Genomic DNA, 27,760 nt, shown 5'->3' with positions numbered 1-27,760 from the left:
CTGCACTGCTCGAGTCGAGGTGGTGTTGGTCCAGTCACTCCGGTGCCGGTGGAATGCTGTGACAAAATCACACGGAAACTAGTCTAGGTATATTTACACAAGGCAGACTCAACTAAAAGGCTAAAGTTGGCTCGATAGAAAAAACACGTCTAAGTAAATCATTAATTTTCTGTTGTACTTATATCGCTATTCGCTACCCTGTATACCATTGCAGTATGTTTGTAGTATAAAATACTACTTTGTACTATACTGTCGAGGGTTCTGATGAGCCGGATTATGGATGGGGTCCGGATTACCCGAATCTCTACTGAAGTGTGATGTCATGTTATTATTAAAGTTGCCTCAAAATCCTCGTACCTGGTTGGCTAAACGTTTGCCTCGCCTGTGCTACGTTAGCATGAAGAATATCTGGAGTTGCGTTATTTATAAGCCGGTTCCCATGCTTCCGGGAAAGCCCGAGGTAAAGAGAAACTTTTGTTCAGCTCGGTTTGGTGGTACGTATCTATCTAGCAGAATACCTAAGGTGTACCTAAGTGGTTCGGAATTAAAGTTCATGAACACGTGAAACTTAGACAAATATTATTATATATACTATAATTAGGTACTTATACATACATATCTGTATTACAGGTTTACGCCTAGTTCAGACTCCAGTCTCTCACAAAGGATATATATGTAAATTTAAATTGTCCTTTACTCTATCTAATAGTTAATATTGTTCAATATATATGTAGTTTATCAGAATTATTAGTTGTTCGTTGTTCAGTTGTTTTCCAATGTTCTAATAAATGCCTCTGTTCTCCTTGCACCATTTTTACATGTCTCTGTTTGGCCCGATGGTTGACTGGTAGAGAATGCCATTAGGCATTAAGTTCGCCATTTGTACATTATTTTTATGTTTTGTGCAATAAAGTTTAAATAAATAATAAATAAATATCTTTTGTGAGGTGAAAATAAATAATATATATTTATTATTTTATTTGTATCATGCTCGCTTAATATCAGTATATCACATTCCTAATCTACGGTGCGCTACTCTTGAATAGTTATGTCATCACGCGCTGAAATATTCTGCTGAACGGCATAAACACTTTTCCTGGCGCTTATGTCGATGTCGCCATAATCAGCTGACAATGTCGGAAGCCGGTGTTGCTCGAAGGCTGACAATGACATTTTCCAGTACATTTCTGGGTTAGTAAGTAATAACCTAATGCCAACGTCCCAAAAATATATTTAGGTACTTACCATTATCAGTGCCTTGAAGGCGTGTACACATGTTTTTGGAAAACGCTGGTTTGTAAAGATGTTTGTGAACCGGACTTTACATGTAAAACAGGCATTAGCTAAGTTTCTGTTTCTAAAGAAGGAAAAACTCAAGACGAAGTAAACCTAATGCGGAGCACTTCGGATAAAACTTGTCACCTCATTGGCTTTGAGGGAAGTTGGCGCATACTTGAGGAAAGTTGGCGCGTATTTACAAGTTGCTGGTTTTATTTTGCATGCCAACGAGCTTGCAAAAGCTCTTTTTCATTTTGATATGTAAATGACCTTTAACGAAAAAGCAATCTACTTTATTATATTTCAAATTAAGTAACCATTAGGTCGAATTTCAAGCGTCACAATCACAGGTAGTTTCACAAAAATAGTGCCTGCTCCGAGGTCATCAAGTGCGTCGGATCCCAAATTCCGGAAGTAGGTAGGTATAAGATTGATCCGGACGTGCGTAGGTGTGTCTGTGAGCTTGGATCCAGGTGTTATTTCATTTAGATTCGGGGATTAGCCTGGGTGGAACGCCCTGCAAAGCTTAGAGCGCGCCACCATAGTTCTGGATTGGATCGTAAATTCTGTATGCACCGCATGGGCCCTGGACTAGAATGGAGTCTCGACTTCCGGAAGTTGGATTCAGCCGGATGTATTTAGACTAGACTCGTGGTTTGATCCGGATCCTTACGCCCTGCGTTGCCTTAAGTATGAGAGCGCCGCACAGATCCGGATCCGGTCCGGACGCTAGCCGGAACCGTCGCACGATTGCCGCTAACGTCACTTTCATCTCCATCATCGCGAATTTTTGGCCTGAAAGTAAACAGAATAGTAGATTAAGACCGACCGATTAAGACGACCAGAATGTAGGGTTTTTATGGACCCAGAATGAAAGTCAGATGGCAGTCGCTGCCGTTGCCAATAGAAGAATCTAAGAAGATAAGGTACCTATGCAGTTCCTCGGACCAGCACTGAAGGGTATCCAATTGTAAGCGTTTCCAGGCCTGGACGTCTCCAGGAACCTCTCAGGTTTGAAGACCAGGGGCTCCTCGAAGACGGCGGGGTTGCGCTGCAGGTGGAAGATGTTCAGGACCACGGAAGTGCCCTTGCTTAGGTGAAAACCCATCACGTCTGAAATATATCGTGACTACTTATATGAAGAAAAAAAAAAGTAAGGTAAGGTAAGGTAAAGTAGGTTAAGATGGTTTGATTCTATTCAAGATGAAAAGGTTTTCGGAAATAAAAACAACATCAGTGTCATAACTAGCTAACTAGTCTTTGGTCATAACAAAACAACGACAAGGGGTTCTGATTCAAATTATGGAGATATGCAAAGAATGTTTTAAACTCACCTATATCTTGTGTGAGGTACCTTTGTATGAAAGGTACAGAGGGGTACAGTCGTAGCGCTTCCTTGATAACGCATTCCAAGTACTTCATCTGTTGCAGGTCTCTGGAATTTAATCAAAGACGTTAGCTTGCAAAGTTGTTATCTTTGTAACACTCCTCTCGTTGACTCTCCATACTAACTTCGCCGGAGAGCCCAATTACTAAATTTCATCCAGTGAAGTTCACATACTACTGACAATCCTCGAAAGTACCAAAACATTTATTTAGAAACAGTTGGTGCAGGAACCAGGCCACCAGCCAGTAAAATTGACAAAAACCTGGCGAGTGGTTTATTATCACTAAAAGTTAAGAACACAAAGATGTTCTTAACTAAGGTATTGAAGAAAATACAGTAGATAATCCTTACGTGTAAGTCGGTTCTCTGCTCAAGTCATCACCGAAGATAGACTTTTGCTCTTCTAACACTTTGTTCTGCACTTGTTCGTCTTTAGCGAGGCAGTACAAAGAAAACACGATGCCAGATGCTGTAGTGTCGTGACCCTGAAACATAATATAGATTATTAAGAGTCTCTGTTAAATTTTGTCTTTTTTTGACAACCAGAATTTTTTAAATGATGGAAAGAGACAAGCGGTTCTCCACAGCATGGCGCATGTTAGGTTTGATGTTTATGCAATACGTCAGGAAGTAGAAGCGTCTAAGCGGATGAGGTTTACTAGATATATTATCTGCACACGATTCCCCATTGAAAACTAAAATTGTGCCCTGACAATTTTGGACTCGCTGCTGATTTAATAAACATGCTGGACCCGGTGTTTAGTGCAATCTTTAAAATAAATAAATAAATATTATAGGACATTTTTACACAAATTGCCCGAAGCCCCACGGTAAGCTCAAGAAGGCTTGTGTTGTGGGTACTCAGACAACGATATATATGTCGGCGGCAGATCGTAAAATCGGGCATATCGAGATATTCCTAGGCATATCATGAAACGCCGCCATTTCATGATCTGACTAAGATTTGCCCAGGCATATCACGATCTGCCTTATAAAAGAGGCGGCAGATCGATCAGAGCATTGGCATTCGTTGATATTCCTAGCTTCATACCGGGCGCATCGTAAAATAACCTCGTGAGGATTGCACGATATGGCTGGTGTTCGCTAGGCATATCATGAAATGACGGCGTTTCATGATCTGCCTAGGAATATCATTCTGTGAGGTTTGCACGATATGGCTGGTGTTCGCTAGGCATATCATGAAATGCCGGCATTTCATGATCTGCCTAGGAATATCATCCTGAGAGGTTTGCACGATATGGCTGGTGTTCGCTAGGCATATCATGAAATGCCGGCGTTTCATGATCTGCCTAGGAATATCACCCTGTGAGGTTTGCACGATATGGCTGGTGTTCGCTAGGCATATCATGAAATGCCGGCGTTTCATGATCTGCCTAGGAATATCACTCCCTGTTGCAAAACGACGCGGTTTTGGATGCAATGCTGAGATGCAATGCTAATTCACAACATTCAGGATCGAGCATAAATATCTATACTCGCCGGTAATAAACGGTACAACACGATAAAATAACCAAAGGATATCACGCACTGGGCTGACCTGATACTGCAGCAATGGCGGAATCCTCTCGATGCCACTAGTTCTTTTTTTACGTTCAGCACCTTCTCCTCTTTTTACACGCCGGCCGGCGGCACGTTAAACAGTCTTAGGCCTTTTGTCACGCACGATTAGGGAATGCAATACCGGGATACCAGGATCCCGAAATACCGGGATCCCGCATGCAATTTGCGGGATTAATCCCGCTCGTAAATTAAGCGGGATCCCGCGGGATTTGCGGGATCGAAGAGCGACGTGGTTCTTACGTGTTACTACAAGGAACACAGGCTCGGGCACGTGCCTACTGGCGAAAATTCTTCACGGAGCCTAAATGCATCTATGGTGGAATGACATGGAAGAGCATTTTGCCCGAATTTGTCTATTTATTTCATCACACTTGCTCGTAAAAGGTGTTATTTTACGTAGGCGACGCGGTACGTTAAATCTTAAATTTGTACCCAGGGAATTTTGTTATGTAGGTACGTCCGAAATTAGGCATTTTTTTTATTGTTTTCCCTCTTTTTTCCTCACAGGTGTGATGAAAAACATTGTATGTGCCACGAGTGGTACAGGACTTACGAAATCGCGTTAATTAAGCCTTTACACACGTTCTTAAATTCTTGATTACTGTCATTATACCGTATTCTTTTAATACAAAATGTACTATTTCTAATTTTAGTTTACTTTTTGTTTTCAACCTTCAAATTTAGTACTAATTCGTAAAATTGTATACTAATTTGCGGGATCCCGCAAATACCGGGATCCCGCGGGACTTAAAATGGCAAACCCGCGGAATACCGGGATTGAGTTCCTCATGCGGGATTGCATTCCCTACGCACGATATATCACTAAAACACTTAGTTTTGAAGGCTTAATACATATAATGTGATTTAAATCGATAGCGGTCGATCCGCATGCCGCGGCGTCTCGCTAGTTCTCTTTCTCGCCAACAGAGGCACTGCTGAGACTCGTCCTGAGCGTGCCGCCCGAGAGTTTTGGACGATCCTATTGGCTAAAATGACAATATTGTATCGTTGTGAAGTGCGTTTTGGCTTTGCATCGATAAACGGTAGAAGCGCGCAGAAATTTGATTAATTACTTAAAAACTAAACGTTAAGAACGGAACACCCCTTGAGGTTGGCACGATATGGCTGGTGTTCGCTAGGCAGATCATGAAATGCCGGCGTTTCATGATTTGCCTAGGAAAATCACCCCGTGAGGTTTGCACGATATGGCTGGTGTTCGCTCGGCATATCATGAAATGCCGGCGTTTCATGATCTGCCTAGGAATATCACCACTTGAGGCTTGCACGACATGGCTGGTGTTCGCTAGGCAGATCATGAAATGCCGGCGTTTCATGATCTGCCTAGGAAAATCTACCCCGTGAGGTTTGCACGATATGGCTGGTGTTCGCTAGGCATATCATGAAATGCCGGCGTTTCATGATCTGCCTAGGAATATCACCCCTTGAGGTTTACACGATATGGCTGGTGTTCCCTAGGCATATCATGAAATGCCGGCGCTTCATGATCTGCCTAGGAATATCACCCCTTGAGGTTTGCACGATATGGCTGGTGTTCGCTCGGAAGATCATGAAATGCCGGCGTTTCATGATCTGCCTAGGAATATCACACCCTACTTATTTGATATGCCTAAACGTAGCCAGGCAAATCGACAAACGTTGAGGTTTGAACGATATGGCTGGTAGTCGTTAGTCAGATCATGAAATGGCGGCGTTTCATGATATGCCTAGGAATATCTCGATATGCCCGATTTTACGATCTGCCGCCGACATATATAATATAATCTTTGTATCAGCAAATAATTATTCCATAAGTACAGTCAAGGAATTTGACGGTTTGTAAATTTTGAACCACGAATGGCATTAATATTACATATAATCGACCTTCAAATTCCGTGAGTGTACATAGTTCATTGCCCGTGACACTGTGGCGCCCTGTGACCTTACGCAGGTTTAAAATAAGTGCACTTGCCTCGAACATGAAGGTGTCGACCTCCTCCCGGACGCTCTCGTCGCTGATTGGCTTGCCATCCACCTCCGCAAGCAGCAGCAGGTCCAAGAAGGCATGTTTGTTCTTCAAACCTGCGAAACACAAGTCCTTTATGTGTAGTCATATTTAGGAACTACCGATATTTTACACATGCATGTCTATGTAGCTCTTTTTTAATCGAAGGTCTTGTTTGTTTATATGGTTTCTAGCAATATTTGGTGGTATATAGTAAAGACTTAAAAGTTGTCGTCTTCAGATATTCAGCTCTCCTTGGAACGAGTCGAGCTTTTGGTATCGATATAGGTATTATGGCTAGAACCTTATTTTGCATTTTATTGCTAAGCTTCTTTTTGAATTACCAATGTCTTCATTATTTTCAATCTTCATTTTATTATTCTCCAGTTGCCTTCTCCTGGTCTCAATGACCTTCCTCGTGTGTCCGTGTAAGATCTCCAGGGCTTCATTCTGAGTCTTCTTGTAAGGAGATAAGCTGAAGAGGAAGTCGTTCCCGAGCAGCACGTGACGCATGCGCAGGGAGACTATCTCGCTTAGCCTGAAAAAAGTAAGAACAGATCAGTGATATCAGTAACTCATACATCGACTGGTGAACATATTTTTCCGTCGAGTGTCTCTGTCGTGCGATGCCCTTATGGTTTCGTCGTGCAAAAGGTAAGACACACCTACCGACATAATATTGGTACAGACGGAATTGAAAGGAACTTACGTTTCGATAGCTTTGACATATTTCGACTCACTGTCCTTTAGAGCGTTGAAGGAGACTCCCATGATAGATTCTGAAATGTGGAATTTTGGAATAGAAATAATTTTATTCGTAAGCAGAAAACAAGGCAATTTCCATATAAGAAAAACGTATAAGTAAAGAATAAAGGGCCACGAAATGGCCTCCCCTCAGCATGTTGCTGGAATACAAGTTATAAACAAATCAAATCGTATTCAAGTCTTCATAATTCATAACGCTTGGATCTGGGTTAAACTATATAGGAATGTAAAGGTGTGCTCCGGTTTCATACCAAAGTTTTCTTGAGAACGCGAACGATTTAAATACAAATAAATGCCTTTAGGATTTGAATCTGGGAGCTCCTGCTTCGTAGGCAGTCACTAACTACTAAGATAGGATGAACAGTAACTTGGTCTTGATGATCATAAAGGCATCTTCACCTGTGACATTATCCAAGGCAGCTAACGCTATGATCGGGAACAAATCAAACGGTATCCCATCAGCTCGCTGCTGCAGCTTGTCCGTCAGAAACCTGGACGTCTTGATGAAGACGGGCAGGAAGCTGGCCAGGATGTTGAAGTGGAAGGCTGGCGTCAGGAACTTGCGGTGGGACTTCCAACGGTACCCTGAAACCATGAGTCCGGAAAGGATTCCATTAGCTCAGTTTGAAGGACATTACAGAAAGTGTTGGGTAGGTACGGAACGCTATTTCATTACACTTCTGATAAAGCTAAGAAGCTGTAAGGCTAAGATGGTCGGCTTTTTGTCATTTGTCACCATGCCTGTCACGTTCCAACAAATATGTAAGTGAGAAAGTGACGCATGGCATGACAGGTGATAAAACGGCGACCATGATACCGCTGCTGGTACCTATTTGGCATGATTACATTTAAAAACTCAGCTTTAATCTCAGTTCAGAGGGTTATCATTATTACAGGTAGCTGTTATACGCATCACGTCTCCGACAAAGTAGACCTTTTTGTGTACCTAATGGCCCTTGAGAATGGCGACCTTCGTATTAGATGTCGATCTTCACACAGCGTTGCTCCGTGTGCGAGCGAGACATCGCTATATACATGCACAACGCTGTCTCGTGTTAGTGTGACAATTGTGTATGACTCACCAGTTGCCGTGAGCAGGCCCTGACCCAACCAGGGATGAAGGAATTTATACGATTGGCCTTTTGTGATGGTCTCCGTACTTGATATGATGTACTGAAAAATTTAATGTAGAAATAAATTCCATTAAATTATATAATATTACATACATAGCTCAGTATCAAGGCAAGATACGTCTGAGTCACACTATGTCTTGCCTTGATACTTGACTGGAAAATGCACCAGGAACGCGGGGCAAAATTGGCCACCAACTTTGATAGAAATCTCATTACCTACTCCTTTCGATGTGAACAGGTCAAACATCAAAATAAATAAAAAAGTACAAGCATTTTATATTATTAGAGCTTGCCCTTTGCCCTGTAGATATTTTAATATGATAATAACGAATAGCACTTGTTTACTTTCTGTATCTAAGTATTGCGTATGAATAAAATATGTCACCTCGACATTGGGAGGTGTATAACTTTTGTCGTGTCATTTGTTTAAAAATACACTAGCGACCCGCCCCGCCTTCGCACAGGTTCGCAAATTATACACCTAAATCTTCCTCAAGAATCACTCTATTAATAGGATAAAACCGCAATTCCGTGCCGCAGTTTTTGAGTTTACCGTGAACAAACACGCAGACACCCAAACAGACCGACAGACACGGCGGGGGACTTTGTTTTATAAGGTGTAGTGATAGATAGGTACCTCGACATATTTAGGGTGTGAGAAGATGACGTATCTCTCATCCAGGATCTGACAGAAGGCTGCATCGTTGTAAGTTTTCGCAAATTCTTCGAACACTCTGATCAGACCTGAAATGTTTTAGGTATATTATTATCAGACATCGTAAATTTTATAGAATTTTCGGTGCAGCGGAGCGGTGTTAAAGGAATTGGTATGAACAATTTTAACCCTAATGATTAGTTAGCGTTAATTACGTTAATATTAACCTTAATTTATATTTTTTTTTTGTGTTTCGTGTAATAAAATTTAAATAATTAAATAAGTCATTTTATCCAAATTTTTAAGGTCACTCTTTAATGTCGCTATTGAGAAAATAGTTTATATGATTTAATTCTTTTAAAAAAGCAAAGATTACACCGACGACGACCGGTCTGACTTAGTGGGTAGTGACCCTGCCTATGAAGCCGATAGTACCGGGTTCGAATCCTGGTAAGGGCATTTATTTGTATTATGATACAGATATTTGTTTCTCCTGTTTGTAGTCATGGTTGTTTTCTATGTATTTAAGTATTTATGTATTATATATATCGTTGTCTGAGTACCCACAACGCAAGCCTTCTTGAGGTTACCGTGGGGCTTAGTCAATTTGTGTAAAAATGTCCTATAATATTTATTTATTTATTTATTACAAATTGAAAAAAAAATCTGTTTATGTTATATCGCGTAGACTCTTGAAATAGGAAAACAGATCTTACCTGCGGAATCCAAATTAACAAGCCGATGTCCATAGCCCACAACGGGCAAGAGGGCCGGCCCGCCCAGCTTACTCCTTCTCTTCTCTCGCAGCACATTCAACCATGTCACCAACACATATGTCACTAATACACCCAGTAGGATTAAAGATAGCATTTTCTAGCACTGAATCCGAATATTTCTTTAGTAACACTGTTGACCGTCGTTGGCGTTGATAGACTCTATGTCGTTGTAGTAATGATTACTGTTGACCAAATTACCAAGATTATAGGCCTATACCTGCTACAACTGTGGTCCACAACTAAGGTAAATATGGGTAAGTGCAGCTGCGGAGTAAGGGACACCCCACGCTAGCGTCTTTTGAGCGTCGGCGTCTAGTCAGCGCCGTGGGAAATGGCGTCGCTGCGCAGTTGCACCAACGTTGCGTCGAGCAGCAGCCACGGAGTCGACTAGACGTCGACGCTCGGGAGACGCTAGTTTGGGGTCTGTGACTGGCCTTCCATTGGGCGATGATAACACATTGATTAATTAATTAGTGTTTGTTTAGTAAGTAACAAAGAAACACTTATCAATTGTAAACAAGCCCCAATGTAAAGGGCAGCTACACGTGCCCGTATTGACCCTACGTAACTATTATAACCAAGTTTATCTTTTGTTTTGTCAGAGCTATTTTTCTAAAGAAAATATTTTGTTTCAGAACTGCGCAATTTAAATAAAAATATATTCGTGATAATTTTGGATAATAGTTGTTGTAAGTAATTGTTTAATAGTAGACGTTACGTGACATTACGTGGACCTTATGTTATTGAGAATAAGGTTCACGTAATGTCAGTCAACGTAGACGATGGTACGTACACGGTAGAGTGTGGAAGTGGAATGAGCTCACTGATAACATTTCCTTGATTTTTACATTGTCGATTTTATGCCTGTTTTAATTGGGCTGCGTTATGCAATATCGCGCTAAGCGCGATATATCTAAATCTATACGAAATAAAAAATAAGTTCAAAAACTAAAACCCGACTACTGCAAATCGCGCTCTAAAAAGTATGAAACAAGATAGAATTCTTATCTGAAATTATCAAACAGGAAATATTATAAATGTTACCATTTTTTTTCTATAAAAAATACAACGTAATATAATTTACTAATTTTTTTACATATTTACAGAGATTCAGAGGATCGCTGTGGTCGTATGCCAGGATTATAAACTTAAAAGTAATATGGCATACGACCACGGCTATCCTCTGAACCTCTGCGTTCATTTAGAGCGCGATTTGCAGTAGTCGGGTTTTAGTTTTTAACTTATTTTTTATTTATTTAATTTTGGGGTCATGATTATGTTACTAACTTTTTGAAGTCACTTTATATTACTTTTGCGAGGGCGTCCTCGGTATAGAAATGCACGCAGTAGTATGAGATTCCGGCTTTGGAACGCGTACGTCGGGTTACGCCCGACTCCTTTAGTATGGGGGCGCCGAAGGCGCCCGACTTTGGAACGCGTACGTCGGGCTACGCCCGACACTTTTAGTATGAGGGCGCCGATACGGCGCCCGGCTTCGGAACGCGTACGTCGGGTTACGCCCGACTCTTTTAGTATGAGGGCGCCGAAGGCGCCCGGCTTTGGAACGCGTACCTCGGGCTACGCCCGACTCTTTTAGTATGAGAGCGCCGAAGGCGCCCAACTTTGGAACGCGTACGTCGGGCTACGCCCGACTCTTTTAGTATGAGGGCACCGAAGGCGCCCGGCTTTGAAACGCGTACGTCGGGCTCCGCCCGACTCTTTTAGTATGAGGGCGCTGAAGGCGACCGGCCTTGGAACGCGTACGTCGGGCCCCGCCCGACTCTTTTTGTATGAGGGCGCCTTAAGGCGCCCGGCATTGGAACGCGTACGTCGGGCTACGCCCGACTCTTTTAGTGTGAGGGCGCCCAAGGCGCCCGGCTTTGGAACGCGTACGTCGGGCTCCGCCCGACTCTTTTAGTATGAGGGCGCCGAAGGCGCACGGCTTTGGAACGCGTACCTCGGGCTACGCCCGACTCTTTTAGTATGAGAGCGCCGAAGGCGCCCGACTTTGGAACGCGTACGTCGGGCTACGCCCGACTCTTTTAGTGTGAGGGCGCCGAAGGCGCCCGGCTTTGGAACGCGTACGTCGGGCTCCGCCCGACTCTTTTAGTATGAGGGCGCCGAAGGCGCCCGGCATTGGAACGCGTACGTCGGGCTACGCCCGACTCTTTTAGTATGAGGGGGCTGAAGGCGCCCGACTTTGGAACGCGTACGTCGGGCTACGTCCGACACTATTAGTATGAGGGCGCCGAAGGCGCCCGGCTTTGTAACGCGTACGTCGGGCTCCGCCCGACTCTTATAGTATGAGGTGCTCAATTAGCACATTTCAAATATTTATATATTTGTATATTAAGTTCGAATGCACTAATAAACATACATACATACATACCCACATACATACCGGTCAAAATCATAACCCTCCTTTTGCGTTGCCGTAGTCGGGTAAAAATAGTCAACCGTTTTAATAATTTAAGTAAAATTATATTTAATTCGTATATCTGTAGTATATTTTTAAGTAATTTGTATAAGTGTAGTTACGCTCTCTCGGAAGGTTTCCACGGAAGACTAGCGTCGGGGACCCCAAAGCTCCTTGACACGAAGCTGAGTGGAGGTATTATACCTATGTAGTTAAGTTTAAATTAAGCGTTTTTAAATAAGGCATCTTCTTCAAGGAATGATAGCCATGTAGGTAACCACCACAGATACCAGATGTTCACACTGCCTATTTTGCGTAAAAACATGTTGGAAGTAAAGTTAGCTATCGAACCGATAACCTTTGTTTGTGTGCCTTGAAGACCGCTGAAGGGGGCGCGGCGGCCCGATATCGGATTGGACAATGTGAAAATGCTATTAAAGTAAAATTGTGTAATTCAAATTAGGAAATCTATTCGACCCTCTCAGCAAATATCGCATTATCTGACAGATAGACTTACCCCAGTTTGAAGTTAAACGACTTAATTGTACACTTAACATAAAGAAAAACATACAACAACTAAAATTGTGATGTTTAATATTGGAAATCAATTTTCTGTTTTAACTCGGTGTCGCTTGATCGCTTGTGACATAAGGCGATTCAATTTATCTCGTGTGGTTATTTGATCCGAATGACCTAGAGAAACAAGTTTTGCGTTTTAATAATATTTAAAGCGTAAAGCTATTTCGAGGATGTATTGGTCATATTAAAAACACATTTGATATTTAATTAATTCAATAATTGTATCGTGTTAATATTGTTGATATGGGTAATTACATAATTCTGTCGTTAAAATTGGATAACATTATTATTTCTCCATTTTGAAATTCACGGGCCTACAAATCCCGGTCTTTTGATAGGCTTGCGTGGGGATATAGATCCAACACGTAGAGGCCCCTTGGAGAGCTTTAATGTCATGTAGAACGCCTGCTGGAACCCGTTCACAGGCGCAACAATAAACACCCATGAACCGGTCGCAGCAGGCATTGGGACTATTGCAGAAAAAGTGAATTGTATACCGGTCTATGGATTGAAGTTTGGATGGACAATGAGACTGGGCTATTGTAGAGAAATCCGGACACCTGCCATAATAATGCTAAAACCCGTTATCGAGGGAGGTGGTGACTTGCCGCTGACAAGATGGGCCCCTGAAACTGCCGTCGCGAAGACGACCAGGAGCAACATCGGTGTGAGCGGCTCGGGGGTGTCGAGAGGTGTGCGCCGCTTTCTGCCAACTCGCGTCTTATGCATCTTTCACTTCCACCCCTGGAGCATATACCTCTTACGACTCCTCTCTAGTCGGCCAATGAAGGCAAGCCAGAGCTGAGAGTCCTACGGGTCCCCTTGGGGTCCACTCCGACCGACGATGACACGCCGCAGATGGAGACCCTGACCTTACATTATTATTATTATTAACTAGGTATTTATCTTTTGTCGTAGGTTAGGATTTTTACAATATTTGTATAATAGTAAAAAGGAATAGTTACATTTAAACTACTTATACATATAAAACAATAAAATGTTGTTAAAAACCAAACCTAGCTGCCACCAGCAAATTACGGATTATAATAATGAGTTTAGGTTGTTAATTGACTTTTGATTCATTTAACGATTTTCTTACGATAAATTCAACTGTGCGTTTCTTCAGAAACTTCCTGCCTCGCTATTTCCGGACAGATACAACCTTCAAACCTCCATCTTAAATGAAAAAAAAAAACAGAAAAGCATTTAGGTACAACCCCTCTGGTATTGCGGGTCTCCATCGGCGACGGTAATAGCTTTCCATCAGGCTATTTTTGGCATTACAAAGGCGTAGGGTTGTTTTTTAATTTTTATAATTTATTTTATATTCTGTCCGTAGTTCAGGAAACTATAATGGTACAGTTTGATAGACAAATTATTGTGTCACGTTTTACTAAATGCTTGTATTTTGTGGCCCATTATGGAAAAGGCTTACTCGTATAATTACTTACCACAAAGTTGCCCGTAAAAATACAATAGGTATGTATAATACGGGTTATAGGTAAGAGTTGCGTAGAGGATCGTAACCATGGCAACGGGTGACTAGAAAAGGCGATAAACACAATTATATTCATTATTTTTATCACTTTTTGTTGTGGAACTTAGTATTGATAAGTGTTAGGTATGTTCCACTTAGCACTTTGCAATTGGCATTGTAATCTAAATATGCTTAAACCTAAGATCTAACTACATTCAACTATCGTGGTTTTGACTTGTCCGTACATGTATAGGCGCGGGCTAGACGCTGGGTAACTAAATAATATAATTATTATTAAAATATAATTCTGATGTCAGTGTAGGTACAGCTTGGCAAAAAAAGAGTAGAAATTAAAAAGTGGCAACACTGCAGTGTCGTCCCTTTCAAACCAATTCGTACACGAAAACGGGACGACACTACAGTGTTGCCACTTTTTAATTTCTACTCTTTTTGCCAAGCTGTACGTTCAAGTTGGCCTGAGTGACTGACACAATACATACAGTGATGTGTCGTCGGAAAGTGTGGCTCAAAGTTAGTTTTAAGTATTATAATAGTACAGTCAGCAGCAGAAGTTGCTAAGCGGGCGATGTGTACGCTCTTATTCTCTTAACAATAATTTTGAACACTTAGCCCGCTTAGCAACTTCTGCTGCTGACTGTACGTAGGTTCCTCTCCTGCGGCCCACCCTGGCATCTTGGGCCCCGCTGTCAGCGGCACCCATAAGTATTATGTGTTGTATTTTTACATGTTTTTATGTTTTAGTTTTGTATTCATAATACAAATGACCTACGACAAACAGAAGATTTATTATTGCAAAATATATTTATACCACCTTGGTGGCAAACAAGCGTTCGGCCCGCCTGAATGCTGTTTAAACAATTTTCGTACAATAAATGATTTTGTAGTAATGTAATATCACAGTTCACTGAAACCGTATGTCTTCACGAATACGATGATGAATGGCAAGTGATTGCAGAACGCACCATTGTCACACAATTGTATCCTATTATATGTTAATAAGTGGTTACCTAGTTATATATCAATATATTCGTATTATCATTAACTCATTGTTGTGATAAAATCGAAAAAAAAAACAAGAGCATGTCCGGTCTTGTTTTTGCTAGTTTTTAGGGTTCCTTACCCAAAGGGTAAAAACGGAATCCTATTACTAAGACTTCGCTGTCCATCTGTCTATCTGTCACCAGGCTGTATCTAATGAACCGTGATAACTAGACAGTTGAAATTATCACAGATGATGTAGTTCTCTTATATACCGCTATAACAACAAATACTTAACAATACGGAACCCTCGGTGGGCGAGTCCGACTCGCACTTGTCAGGTTTTATTTTACCACTTGTCGACGTGATTCATTACATTATGTATACCCAGGTATGCCTGTCAGGATTAGACGTGACTTAAACCCGACTTAAGTCGCCCTATACAATAAAAGAAAAATCCCTATACTTACATTTGAATGTTAAATTGGCAGCTAATATTGCCACATTGCCACAAATACCTATAAGTTTTGACGATAGCGTCAGAATTGTCAGAAATCGATGACTCGGAGAGGAAAATAATTATGACTTTTTGGGATTTGTCTGGTTTCCGCACGATGTTTCTTCCTTTACCTACCGAAGCGAAAGTAAATTGAAATGATAATTCGTACGGTCTAGCTAGGAATTTAGTTTCAGTACCATGTACCTTTTGTAACAGTATAAAGTTCGTAGCGACTTTGCTATTGACTGTCACTGTGACAAGGTACGAAATGGTACTAAAATTAAATTCTTTGACTGTAAATAAGTTCCGAGAAACTCAAGTACGAACCCGGGTTCGAACCCTCAACTTCCGGTTTAAAAGCCGCTCGCCTCGCTTCTTTGCCAATGCTAACTTTTTAGCAGGGTCAATGCCAGCTACTCCTACCACGATTACCCGCTCCGCGGCATTCCGACTTAAATTAATTTGGCCAAGCCCGAGATAGCTCGAGGCATTTAGTGTTCCGTACGGCTACCATCAGTTTGGCATTGACATAAACGCTACCGTGAACGTAATTTACTTTCTATGCATCTCGCTCGTACTGACATATTAGTGCGAAAGAGATATATATATTATTACCCGCTTTTTTCAATTACGTTCACGATATCGTGCCGCTCGCATCGTTACATTTTACAGGGGTTGTTTGCCTGTTTTTAGGATACCGTATTCAATTAGGTACCCTATAGGAACCCATATAGTTTCGCAACCCTTGTAGTTTTTACTACATATTTAATATATCATTAATTCTGAGACAAAATTTGTTTGTGGTGGCTGAAAAAACTTTCAACATATGTAAATATGGAATTCGGAATATTACTAAAAAAATGGAGACAGGCGGTATCAGGGGCACAGGCGCTATGGTTGACGTGAAAAGTGGTGTAGACAGCTAATGCGAAAGCCGAAGGCCGAGCTCCGCGTAGGGCCGAAGGCCCGAAGCGTCCAGAATGTCAGTGCTTAAACAAAGAACAACAGTACAAGTGTCTAAGTGCGAAGGCCGAAGACAGAGCTTTAGCAAAATGTCAGTGCCTTAGCACAGAGCAATAGTACAAGTGTCTAAATGCGAAGGCCAAAGACTGAGCTCCGCGTGCACAGAGCAATAGTACAAGTGTCTAATTGCGTAGGCCAAAGGCCGAGCTCCGCGTAGGGCCGAAGGCCCGAAGCGTCCAGGATGTCAGTGCTTTAACACAGAACAATAGTACAAGTGTCTAAATGCGAAAGCCGAAGGCCGAGCTCCGCGTAGGGCCGAAGGCCCGAAGGGTCCAGGATGTTAGTACTTAAACACAGAACAATAGTATAAGATAAGTGACTAAGTGCGAAGGCCGAAGGCCGAGCTCCGCGTAGGGCAGAAGGCCCGAAGCGACCAGGATGTCAGTGCTTTAACACAATAATATTACAAGTGTCTAAATGCGAAGGCCGAAGGCCGAGCTCCGCGTAGGGCCGAAGGCCCGAAGCGTACAGCCTGTCAGTTCTGTGTTTAACCACTGACATCTTGCAGGCTTCGGCCCTACGCGGAGCTCAGCCTTCGGCCTTCGCATTTAGACACTTGTACTAATGACCTGTGTTTAGAACTGACCTCCTGGATGCTTCGGGCTTTCGGCCCAACGCGACTTCAGCCTTTGGATCTTGCGATTTAGACACTTGTACTTTAAAATCAAGGCCCCAACGTTGCCTGTTCTCTTTGACGGCGCAGCAACTAGTATCGCTTCTCTCTCCTCGCTCTTTTAAAAATGCCGTTTGTCAAAAAAGGACAACCATACTGTTGACAAGATGGACTTCAAATCAAGGTGTTATCGTTTTAGGTGAAACCAGGTAGTGTATGTGTGCGTAAAAACGTATATGTGTGCTCTTTTAGGGATGTGAAAACTCGATTTTAATAATGTTATATATCGATAAACGCTACACAGCGGAACCACAGAATAAATAATAGTACTAGGTACAGAAGACTCACTCTCTAACAAAACGCGTCTGTCACGATCAGCACAGATATGGCCGCTGGATGGCGACAGCGCCACGCGCAGCTTATGGCAAACCGAACATTGGGGTCGAACGGATGTACTTTTAGCTACCTGTAGCAAAGCGGAGTGAGCCACGCCCACGCCTGGCGGAACGAAATAGCGATTAATTGAAGCTTCAATATCTTCGTTAAACCTAAACATAATTGAAATGCTAATGGATAATGAATATATTATGATATAATAAAATAATTCAATTATTGCGGAACACATATTTTAGTAGGTATTTATGTATTTTAATTAAATAATAGATGAACTTTCCCTTCTGCTGGGGCGTGACGCGTGACGATAAAATTGTGATCTGATAACCACAATAAACGATAAAAGTGTTTTTGTTCATTTTAGGTATCGTTAAACCTTGGAAGTAAAATTAAAATTGCAAGAAATGTCGATAGTTTATCGACATGGCTACAGCAAGGTGGGCCACATTGTTAATCGTACACTAAACAAAAGTGGTAACAGTAACAGCTCGCTTAGACGGAATCTTTGTATATTATATATCTATGTTTAAAATACTTGGAAAAGTTACGGGAGGCAAGCGTCTGTCGGACGCTTCGGACCTTCGAATCGGTCCTACGCAGAGCTCAGCCTTCCGAATATTGTGTATATTGTTTCGACGAATCAGATACTCTCAATAAAATCTATAGATGAGGCCATAGCTGTAAATAAATATTAAATGACTTTATTATCTCTATACGCTTTACAAACTCTATGTGTCATATTGTGAATAAAAAAAACACAACGACAGTGAAGAACGGAATTCTTAATTTGAATTTTTTATATTTTTGAGATAGGTACCTAGTCCATTGGTTGGAAAGCCCGTTCGAAATTTAAACTTTATTTGCAATACAATAAGGTTGTATTTTGTAGATCTCTCTCATACTTATAGTAGGCTATTCAGATAAAATTAAATATCCCACGAAAATAAGCAAGCAGAATTAAACTTTGTGTCAAAGACATAAGTCATAAATTTCAATGCCAAAGTTTTAACTAAGGATCTTTCTCATTAAAGCCACTGCGTAATATGAAATGACCAGTGTAAGCATTAGTTAGCTAGCCCTAAGCAACCAAAGACCAGGCTCCAGTTGAAAAACTAATAAAGATAAAGTTAAGCTGATAATTTTCCCGCCGTCTCCATGCTTCGTTAAGTTGGGTATTGACTGGCCAGCTGCCTATTAGCTATAGTTTTCGCGAAAATCGCCAGGACAGAGGTGAAAATTTTTGTATGAAAACTTGCAACTTTAAATGCATTTTTTGACGAAACTATTGCAGTCTAAAATGAAGTCAAAATCAGTCCATCGACTCAATTTTTTGCAAGCTTTCTAATGGTACCCCACACGATTCTTACAAATGAAAAAAGTTTCAGCCTACCCCTCTCAACCCCCTAAATTTCCCCCTTTAATAAGAAATAAGCAGTTTTGACTTATTTACAATATGAGTGGTGGTAATTGCTATAACTGTTCCAAATTTTAGGTATCTATGTCAAACGGTCTCTGAGAAAAACGTATTTAACTGATTTGCAAGACCGAAGTGATCCCATAAGTGTTCCGTAAACAAAGTTTTGTACGGAACACTAAAAACTCGTATCTTCTGTCTTCAGTTGCCGCGATAATTCTCCACGAATGAAATAAAACAAATTAAAACGATTTACATCGCGTATAATTAATATAAAATACATCACACACACACACATACACGGGTCAAACAGATCACTGTGTTACGTTCTTTCCTGTGGACATACACAAAGTTAAGGGCTATAAAGATTAATTTTCTTATTTAACCCTTATCCACGTAAAAAGGTCCTCCTTTTATTTACAGAACTATGATAAAATCATTACTTACATGCCCACAAGCTGTTAACTATTGCCCACAGGAGAGAAAACTAGCGTGTTCGCGCGAACTGTACATTTTTCTCCCCTGTGGGCAATAGTTAACAGCTTGTGGGCATGTAAGTAATGATTTTATCATAGTTCTGTAAATAAAAGGAGGACCTTTTTGGGTTAAATAAGAAAATTAACCTTTATAGCCCTTAACTTTGTGTATGTCCACAGGAAAGAACGTAACACAGTGATCTGTTTGACCCACACACATACCCGCCGCCAAAAAGATGCTAAGTTCGTGTGATTCATGAAATTAAGGTGGAATTTATTTACACATATTTTTGGTGATTTTTTGAACGTTTCACCAAAATACTTACTGTGTGTAAGTGTTTTTTCTCCTATAAGGATGAAAAGGGCTCGCGATCCTGACTAAAAATAACACAAAAGTGGCAAAAAAGGTCTCAATATACAAAAAAGGCAAAAAAATAAATATAAAAATAAAATTATATTTAGAGCGTTTCTTGCTCTAAAAAGTTTTTGCCAAAAATTTCATTTTTGGTACAAACATTTATCGCTGACTGTGTTTTTTTCCACTGGCAACTAATACTCAACGAGACTATTCAGACATCCCCAAACACAATTAGGTTGCGTTGTTTCATAATAGAATTCCTATGGCGACCTCCTGTTTCCATCATCTTCACCAGATCATCTTGATGGTAATCGGGAAGTGGGTCAAATTTAGCTTCCAAGATTTGATCCTCACTAACAACTAACAAACTAACATACATACTAATAGGGCAACTTAAATAAAAGCTTGTAATAAATAACAACAATAAGTAAACGTACACTTCTTATACACGTCACTATCAAATCAACATAAAATAAACATTATACTGAAGTCCGAATGCCCCTTTCCTGCTTTACTACGAGTTTCTGTAAACGGCGATGAGTGGCGATGACTCGGCCAACTGGTGTATCTAGTGCAGTGTCACGAACGAGGGTTATAACCAACGTACCTACTACTGTCAATTGTATGTCATTATTCATTCAAATTGTGTCATTAATCATCATCTAACTTGTTGTTATCATTGCAACCTGCATTACAACCTACTCCACTACTACTTGCATTGACCTTGACGTGGTTATGACACTGTTTGTTATGACACGTGGTTATGAACCTAAAAACTAAGAAAGCATCCGATAAAATACTTAGTTCAAAGTATTCTTTTACAAACCGGAATTAAAAAAAATAGAAAGTAAGTAATTTAAATTTGTTCTTGAATATATTTTTTTATAATACGATATATTATGCTTGCAATTTGTTATATAGTGCGTCAAGCAAATCTTGTCAGTAGCAATGTAAAGCAAACTAAAGTAGGGCAACACTCAAAGAGTAGTATTGCGCTAAGAAAAGCAGCAATGTACAATGTACATCGAAACAAAACTTTTTTTTCCGCTGAGCGCGCCTTGGCACGTACGTCAATTAAAATTGTCACTCGCGGATTCTCTATTGAAAATGTTAGAAATTGTTATTAATACGTATGGACGGACAATTTAAAAGCAGTGTGTGATGTTGATAAAAATGATTAACTAAATTGAAGATCTCAAAATAAAATTGTAAGTGGACTATGCCGTTAAACAAGAATGTATGAATAAAATCATTGCTTCAGCAGGTAGATGTCATACAGGATTTTCATATTTTATTAGATTTCTCAGTTGGCACTGTAGGCATTGTAGGCACCTTAGCTTTAATTAAGCTCAGTCTTATTTAATATATTGGTATTTAATGGTGACACAGCAGAAATATCTCTTGAAATAGAATCGATTCAGAATGTAAACATTGTAAACCATTTGTAAACAAACAAGATGATGGCTGTCATTCGCGATCCACATTCCACAGATAAAACACAGATGACACGCGATTTTCGAATTATTCGAACACTGTTGCGCGATTACGCGATTTTTCAAATTTGCCGCCGTTTGCTACTGACAAGATTTGCTTGACCCAGTATACATATTTTAGTAGGTACATCAAAAATTATTGTTGTAGGCTCAAGTGGAACATACCATTCATTTATCTAATGTCTCATTGTAATGTCATTATTAATTGACTTAATTGTACTTTAACATTAACATATGAATAAAACTGTCAAGTGCGAGTCTATTAAGCGTGTAGGGTTCTTTTGATAGGTATCTTATGAATATGTTAATATGCATATTATGGGACCATTTTACACAGATCGACCTTGTCCCACTGGTTCTGAATATAAGACGGGGTATTATGCAAAATATTCTACATATACGAGTACCTATGTAAAAAAACTTAAAAAGTGTTTAGAATAGAAAAAGCTGAAGTAATTAGGATGTTACTCTTTATTTTAATGCGTGCTTTATCTCTTTCTGACCACGAGTACAAATTTTCATTAGGATAGGATTACCCTGAAGCGCACACAGCTCATTATTCCAATGCCTTTTTTGTATGGCGATTTTAGGTCCTCGAAGGTTTTGTATGAAATTCATGAGGTACCCATCGGGATTCAAGCTTTTTTGACACAAAATAATTTAAGCAAGATTTTTTTAACAGTGTCATATGAATACTGAGGGATATCAAAAACTACTGATAAACAATTTTTTGCCAGTATTTTTTATTAACCGCACAGCTGTGCGATGTAAACTTTTGACGTCACTCTTGAATGACATGCTTCTCTATGATCATCCGTTGAATAACTACAAAAGCGATTAAATGTGTAATTTAAAAAATAAACAGACGTACAAGAACTAGGCTTCATTATAAAACTATAACTGAAGCCTACTGTAACTCTGTTGTTGGCTGAGCCCACAATGAAAATTGTTATAAATAGTAATACGAAAAAATTCTTAGGTTGAAATTGGAATAACGCTCGACGTACAATTTCCAAATTGCCATAAATCCTGAAACACAGATAACGACCAAATTGCATATACCCTAAAAAAAGAATAAGGAGTTATATTTTCATAAATTATATGCCTCTTTTTGTTATATGATCTCTAAGTAGCCTTTTCTAAGAACTTTCAGAGTTGCCTACGTACACAGAAAACATCCATGATTCATATTAAATATGTATTACACATTATTGATTAAGTAATTTGTAGACATATGGGGACAAATTATACACAGGTACTTAAGACTTGACAGTACTAACTGCATTCTTAACTGTTTTAATTAGGACGCGAATTAGATCTAGGTTAGTTATGGATCTGATCTGTCTGTGTCAAAAGTGATGTTTTTGGTTGAAGAATTGTATGTAATTTATATCCTGTTATTAAAATCCTACTTCCTATTCTACTTTCCTATTCCTATTCTACTTTCCTTATGCGCACTGCCAAGGAATGGAATTCCTTGCCGGCGTCTATATTTCCGTGTTCTTATAACCCGGCAACCTTCAAATCAAGAGTGAACAGGCACCTTCTGGGCGAGCTCGCTCCATCGTAGGCCACGTCTACGCCTCGGCTAGTCTGTGGCCATGAGTAAGCCCATTCATAATAAAAAAAAAAAATCATAATAAATACGCTTGTATGTCTTTGCATAAAATTTATTTACTGTCAGAGAGTATGTACTTTACGGAACCTTGGCGCCTAGCCAACATGACAATCGTTGACAGAAAGTGACAATCGAAACTTAAATAATGTATGGAAATTGAAATAGTATCGTTGCGTGGCATCTGTCATCCCGATACATTGTCATTTCGTTCGGCATGTGTCATGTTGGCTAGCCCGCTTGATAACTCTGATATGAAACGATTGAAACGGCTACTGATAACCTTGATAAAAAGTCATATTAAATTATTAGAAAAAATAGGCAAAAATCGACTCTATTTCTTCGATATTCAGCACTTTTGGGAATACTTGAACAAAATCATGTTTTGACTTTGACTTTGACTGACGCAGTTCAGTCCCGGATCTTTCATTTTTTATTGATTATGAGAAGTACATATATTATATTATGAGAAGTTGATTTTAGATAATCATGTAATGTAGGTAGGTACCTAATTTATTAGCCAAAAAGGCAAAAAAGACGGTTTGTGAACACCTCTTAAATAATGTGGGTAAAATGGAACATAATTATTCACTACATCTGTAGGTACGTATAAATCAGACGATTAATAATATTACAGAATAAAGGAATAAACTAAATACGATGGCAGGTTCTCAGCGTTAATGTGCTTATAGACCGAGAGGCATTTATTGCAATCATACCTTTGAATTTCCTCTTGCATAAGACTACATTAGCTGCAGAATGGCATATAAGATATTGGTTGTCATCATCATCATCATCATCTCAGCCATAAGACGTCCACTGCTGAACATAGGCCTCCCCCTTTGATGGGGGGTGAATGCCATAATCGCCACGCTTGGCAGGCGGGTTGGCGATCGCAGTCGAGTACACCGAATTTGAGGGACGCTGCTGTCCGTCCACCGGTGGTCTTGGACGTAGTTTAAAGACATACCCGGGTCCCGGATATTGGTTGTGAAGGTATTTAATTACTTACGTGGATTAGGAGTATGGCACAAGCGCAAGAGTCAGAAGCGACCAATGAGCATGTATACCCACGTTCTTTCCTGATAGACGGTCTTCTCCACATTGACCTCAATGTTGTGGTGTTCAATATTTAAATAATGCATTTTTTTCTTTTATTTCGTTTACCGCGGCTAGCTCTAGGACTATTAAGCGTGTTAGCAATTAGTCTGGATCGGCCGACTGCGACGCTACTCGATTAAGGGTAGCCAATTATTCGAACCTCGCCTCGTAGTTTCTTAGAAATTAGAATTCATGTACAACTGGCTATATAACTCTTCCTATACCCCGTATTTTTTAAGCTCAGCATTTTTATAACATCAAAAGTAATGAACTTTTTCTTCCGTAATGCAGGTATCCTAGTAAAAACCCATAAATATTAAATAACTTTAACAAAATCTTGAAGAAAAGAAAGTGTTAATCAATTTCCGTGGCGAGATTAGCCGCGGCGGGCGCGATACTCCGCCGCGCCAATAATTCTTATCTCAGACTTGGCCCTTTTTTGTCGCGGCCTAACGAGCCACCCCTTCTGAGGAGTGAGATGGAGCCAATGGGGCAGCGGAGCGGAAAAATATTTTTTAATGCATGCTTGTTTTTCTTTCTTCGCAAAGCTTTGTTTGTAACAAAAAAACTCACCAGTTTTGTCCGACCATCGATATATCTTATAAGTTAAATTCGAATTGAGATTGCAGCAGCATCACTTTTGCAGTGCCATTACTTACCAAACCAAAAACCAAAGTATTTTTTTATTATTAAATAAGTGATGGATTGAACGTTCTAATCGTGACAGCAACGAGGCAAAGACAGCGATTAAAATAAATGTATCAAGCAGTAGGTAATTATAACGGTATTAATACGTATCGCCTGCGACAACGCTGTTGCAGCTGTCATCCCAATGTTGCATTCATTGTATTATGGATCGCTTTATCCATATTTATCCACGTGATAAAACAGCTGTCACTTTTTAACTCCGCAGGATAGAAAGAGACGGACACCGTTTTATCATGCTGTCACATAGACAAATACGACCATCATATCCGTACAGAACGTAATTACACGATACTTCATCATTTCGTACGATACTATGATGCACATCATAGATTTTGCGACGCATTGACAAGAAGTCGTATCGTGTAACGTTTTTGCCCCGATTTTATCGTCCTCTTTTCTCTCTCCCTCTCTCTCTCTGTAGATACCTCTCTAAGACTTTGGTCGGTAGTTAAGTAACTAGTTTTGAGTAAGTACTTTTGAATTAGTACGGAATGTAATGGCTGTCAGTTTCGTTATCGTCAAGCTAAGTACAGGTAAAATTAATGTATTTATCCACTACTACCGCTCCGCCCGAGAATAACCACAGCCTTACCACCCCCTCCCTCACTAATTAATTTACTTCGCGCGTCCCTACACGGCGTTATTACTAACGAAAAAATCCTACACCCTTCCGAAGGGATTATTTTTATTACCCTTTGGGGATTTCCCGCGGGATTTTCCTGATACAATCTTGATCGTAAACATCTTGAAGCTGTGAGATTGAGAAATTATATTGACGTTGTAAACTGATATAATGATTTGTAATTGTATTTGTTTCCTAATTTTATATTTACGCTTTTAAAATGTGATAAGAGGCAGATCTAGTTTTCTTTGAGGAATTTTGATAGGTAATTTATGATTTATTTGATTGAAATTTCACATAAACCCGCGATGGGTATGAGTATCTGCCGTATTCGAACTTCAAGATATTCACAAGAGACGACACGTACTAGATCCATTCTGGATACATTATAGTTTAGATATCAACTAGTTCTCTTTTGCAGCGCAATTCGGGCAACCAATGTCACTTTTACGTTAGATAGAGTAAGGTATCTATTAGATGTGAATTGGATCTCTAAGTCATATCCTGTGGAAATCGTTTAAGAGTATCTCCAGAATCGCGCAAATGTCAAATTTGACAGGTTAGATCTTAAACATATCGTTATCGTATCTTGGTGATGTCTAAAAGATATCTAATAGATGTCTATTTCAAAATCCGAATCGGGCCCTATGACACCGGTCCACAGCTCTCCCAACTGAGCTACCAAGAACCTTGTATTTATCTATGGTATGGAAATAACCATATTGGGACACTTTTTTATCCTATTTGGATAGAAAGACCTGGTAATCATAAGTAAAAATGTAATAAAAGATGACCAAAAAAAAGTTTACTTGAAATAAAATGACTCATTAATCTAGTTTCGGAGCATGTTTGTATAAAGCAGAGTTGCTTTCGAGATAGATTTCCGTACATTGACCCACCAGTTGATACCTCTATTGCAGATTGATTGCGACTGACAGGCGCATAATTATATTGCTGTCCTGCCCATGACACCGGTTGTCGCGAGTTATAGTGTATACAACATTATTTGCGGTATTTGACGTCTGTCACTCACAACAGCAATACTACGTAAAATGTCTTGCACATCGAAATCACAAAGGAAAACAAATGCACTGCGAACGTTTACGTTCTACGTCTTTTTTTTTAATTTTAGGGTTGGCCGGACACCACCGTTATGAATCGGTAGTAGTCTAAGTAAATCGATATGAATTTTTCATTTTTCTTTTAATAAAAGTAAGGAAAAGGTGGATAATTAACTGTAAATATGGATATATTTATCGTCACCTAACAGACAACAAATTTGACAAAGAAATAACATAAATAAACTTTAAAATAGATCCCCAGTTAGTTTAGATTTTGACGATGGGTGCGACCTACACGGTCGGTGTATTAAATGCATTTACCTTGCGGGAAAACCATATAATTCTAGCTTTATTTAAATCTCAAATAAAAATTCATTATACGTCACAATTCGATACCTCAGTCTACGTGCCATCCAATCGTAATCGCTTGCTGTGACAATCGATTTGCGTTAGTTACATCTCTATATACGTCAGTCACAATGTGTCAAATAACGCAAATAATATTGCATACACTATAGACAGCAATATCACTATGCGCGTGCAACAGAGATAGCAACAGGCGGGTCAGTGTACAAAAATCTATATGAAAAGCATCTCTTTCTTAGGTAATAATGACTCGGAACCACTGTGACAGCATCATTATTCAGTCTCTTTACATCCTCCACCAAAACTTGTCATTTCTGATCACGTTTCACATGTCACCCCGTATTGTTTTATTCACGACATGCGCGAACATTTCACAACATATATTTTTCTTCAAGAAGGAGTCTAATATAACTTGGGCTAAAGAACTGGAAGATTATTTAATAATTGGAGCTCCCACATACACTGGGTCTTTTAAACAGTTATATAAGAATTGGATTGAAAAAAAGGTTGCCACAGATTATCGTATAATTTTCAGATGAAATGATTGAAAGGGTCGCATTGAAAATAAATGTGTGGCCGCAAATAAGGATGTATCTACCAGAGTGTATTTATCAAAATCTCATAATCTTCCTTGTGGTAGGTATCTCGGTTTTTTTTGCCACAGCTCACGGGAGCCTGGACTGGCCTGGAGTCCGCTTGTTAATTAATTTATTGCTTGTTTTATTTGATTTTAAATTTGTATTTATACCTTCAAAAAAACAAACAATTTTTTTTTGTCTTCTTTTTACGCCTCGCACTTATACCTATATCACGTAAACGTCACCGCGATCTCATTTTTCCGTCTTAACGTAAACAAAACAAAATGGCGGCCATGTATCATGCGAACATTTTCCATTCAAAGCACAACAGAACAATGGGGAAAAAGGTCGTTTCCGCCCTTGAGCTTATTTATCGCGAGTGTATAATTTTG

General features: G+C 39.9%; 1 protein-coding gene across 1 annotated transcript; it reads right to left on the bottom strand.

Moving 5' to 3' along the window:
* Positions 1–558: 558 nt before the first annotated feature.
* LOC134666777 (cytochrome P450 4d2-like) lies at positions 559–9,759 on the bottom strand. Its single transcript, XM_063524062.1, has 11 exons — positions 9,518–9,759; positions 8,784–8,890; positions 8,096–8,186; positions 7,413–7,598; positions 6,958–7,027; positions 6,593–6,786; positions 6,216–6,325; positions 3,017–3,150; positions 2,613–2,713; positions 2,209–2,391; positions 559–2,073 (listed from the first exon to the last, which is right to left on the bottom strand). Exons 1-11 carry the CDS (start codon positions 9,669–9,671, stop codon positions 1,922–1,924), a joined length of 1,482 nt encoding a protein of 493 aa, XP_063380132.1. The 5' UTR covers positions 9,672–9,759; the 3' UTR covers positions 559–1,921.
* Positions 9,760–27,760: the final 18,001 nt, after the last annotated feature.

This window comes from Cydia fagiglandana, chromosome 8 (assembly GCF_963556715.1).
Source record: "Cydia fagiglandana chromosome 8, ilCydFagi1.1, whole genome shotgun sequence".
In the NCBI taxonomy this organism is placed as follows: Eukaryota; Metazoa; Arthropoda; class Insecta; order Lepidoptera; family Tortricidae; genus Cydia; species Cydia fagiglandana.
Note: the sequence above shows the minus strand (reverse complement) of the source record. Positions and strands in the feature narration are given on the sequence as shown.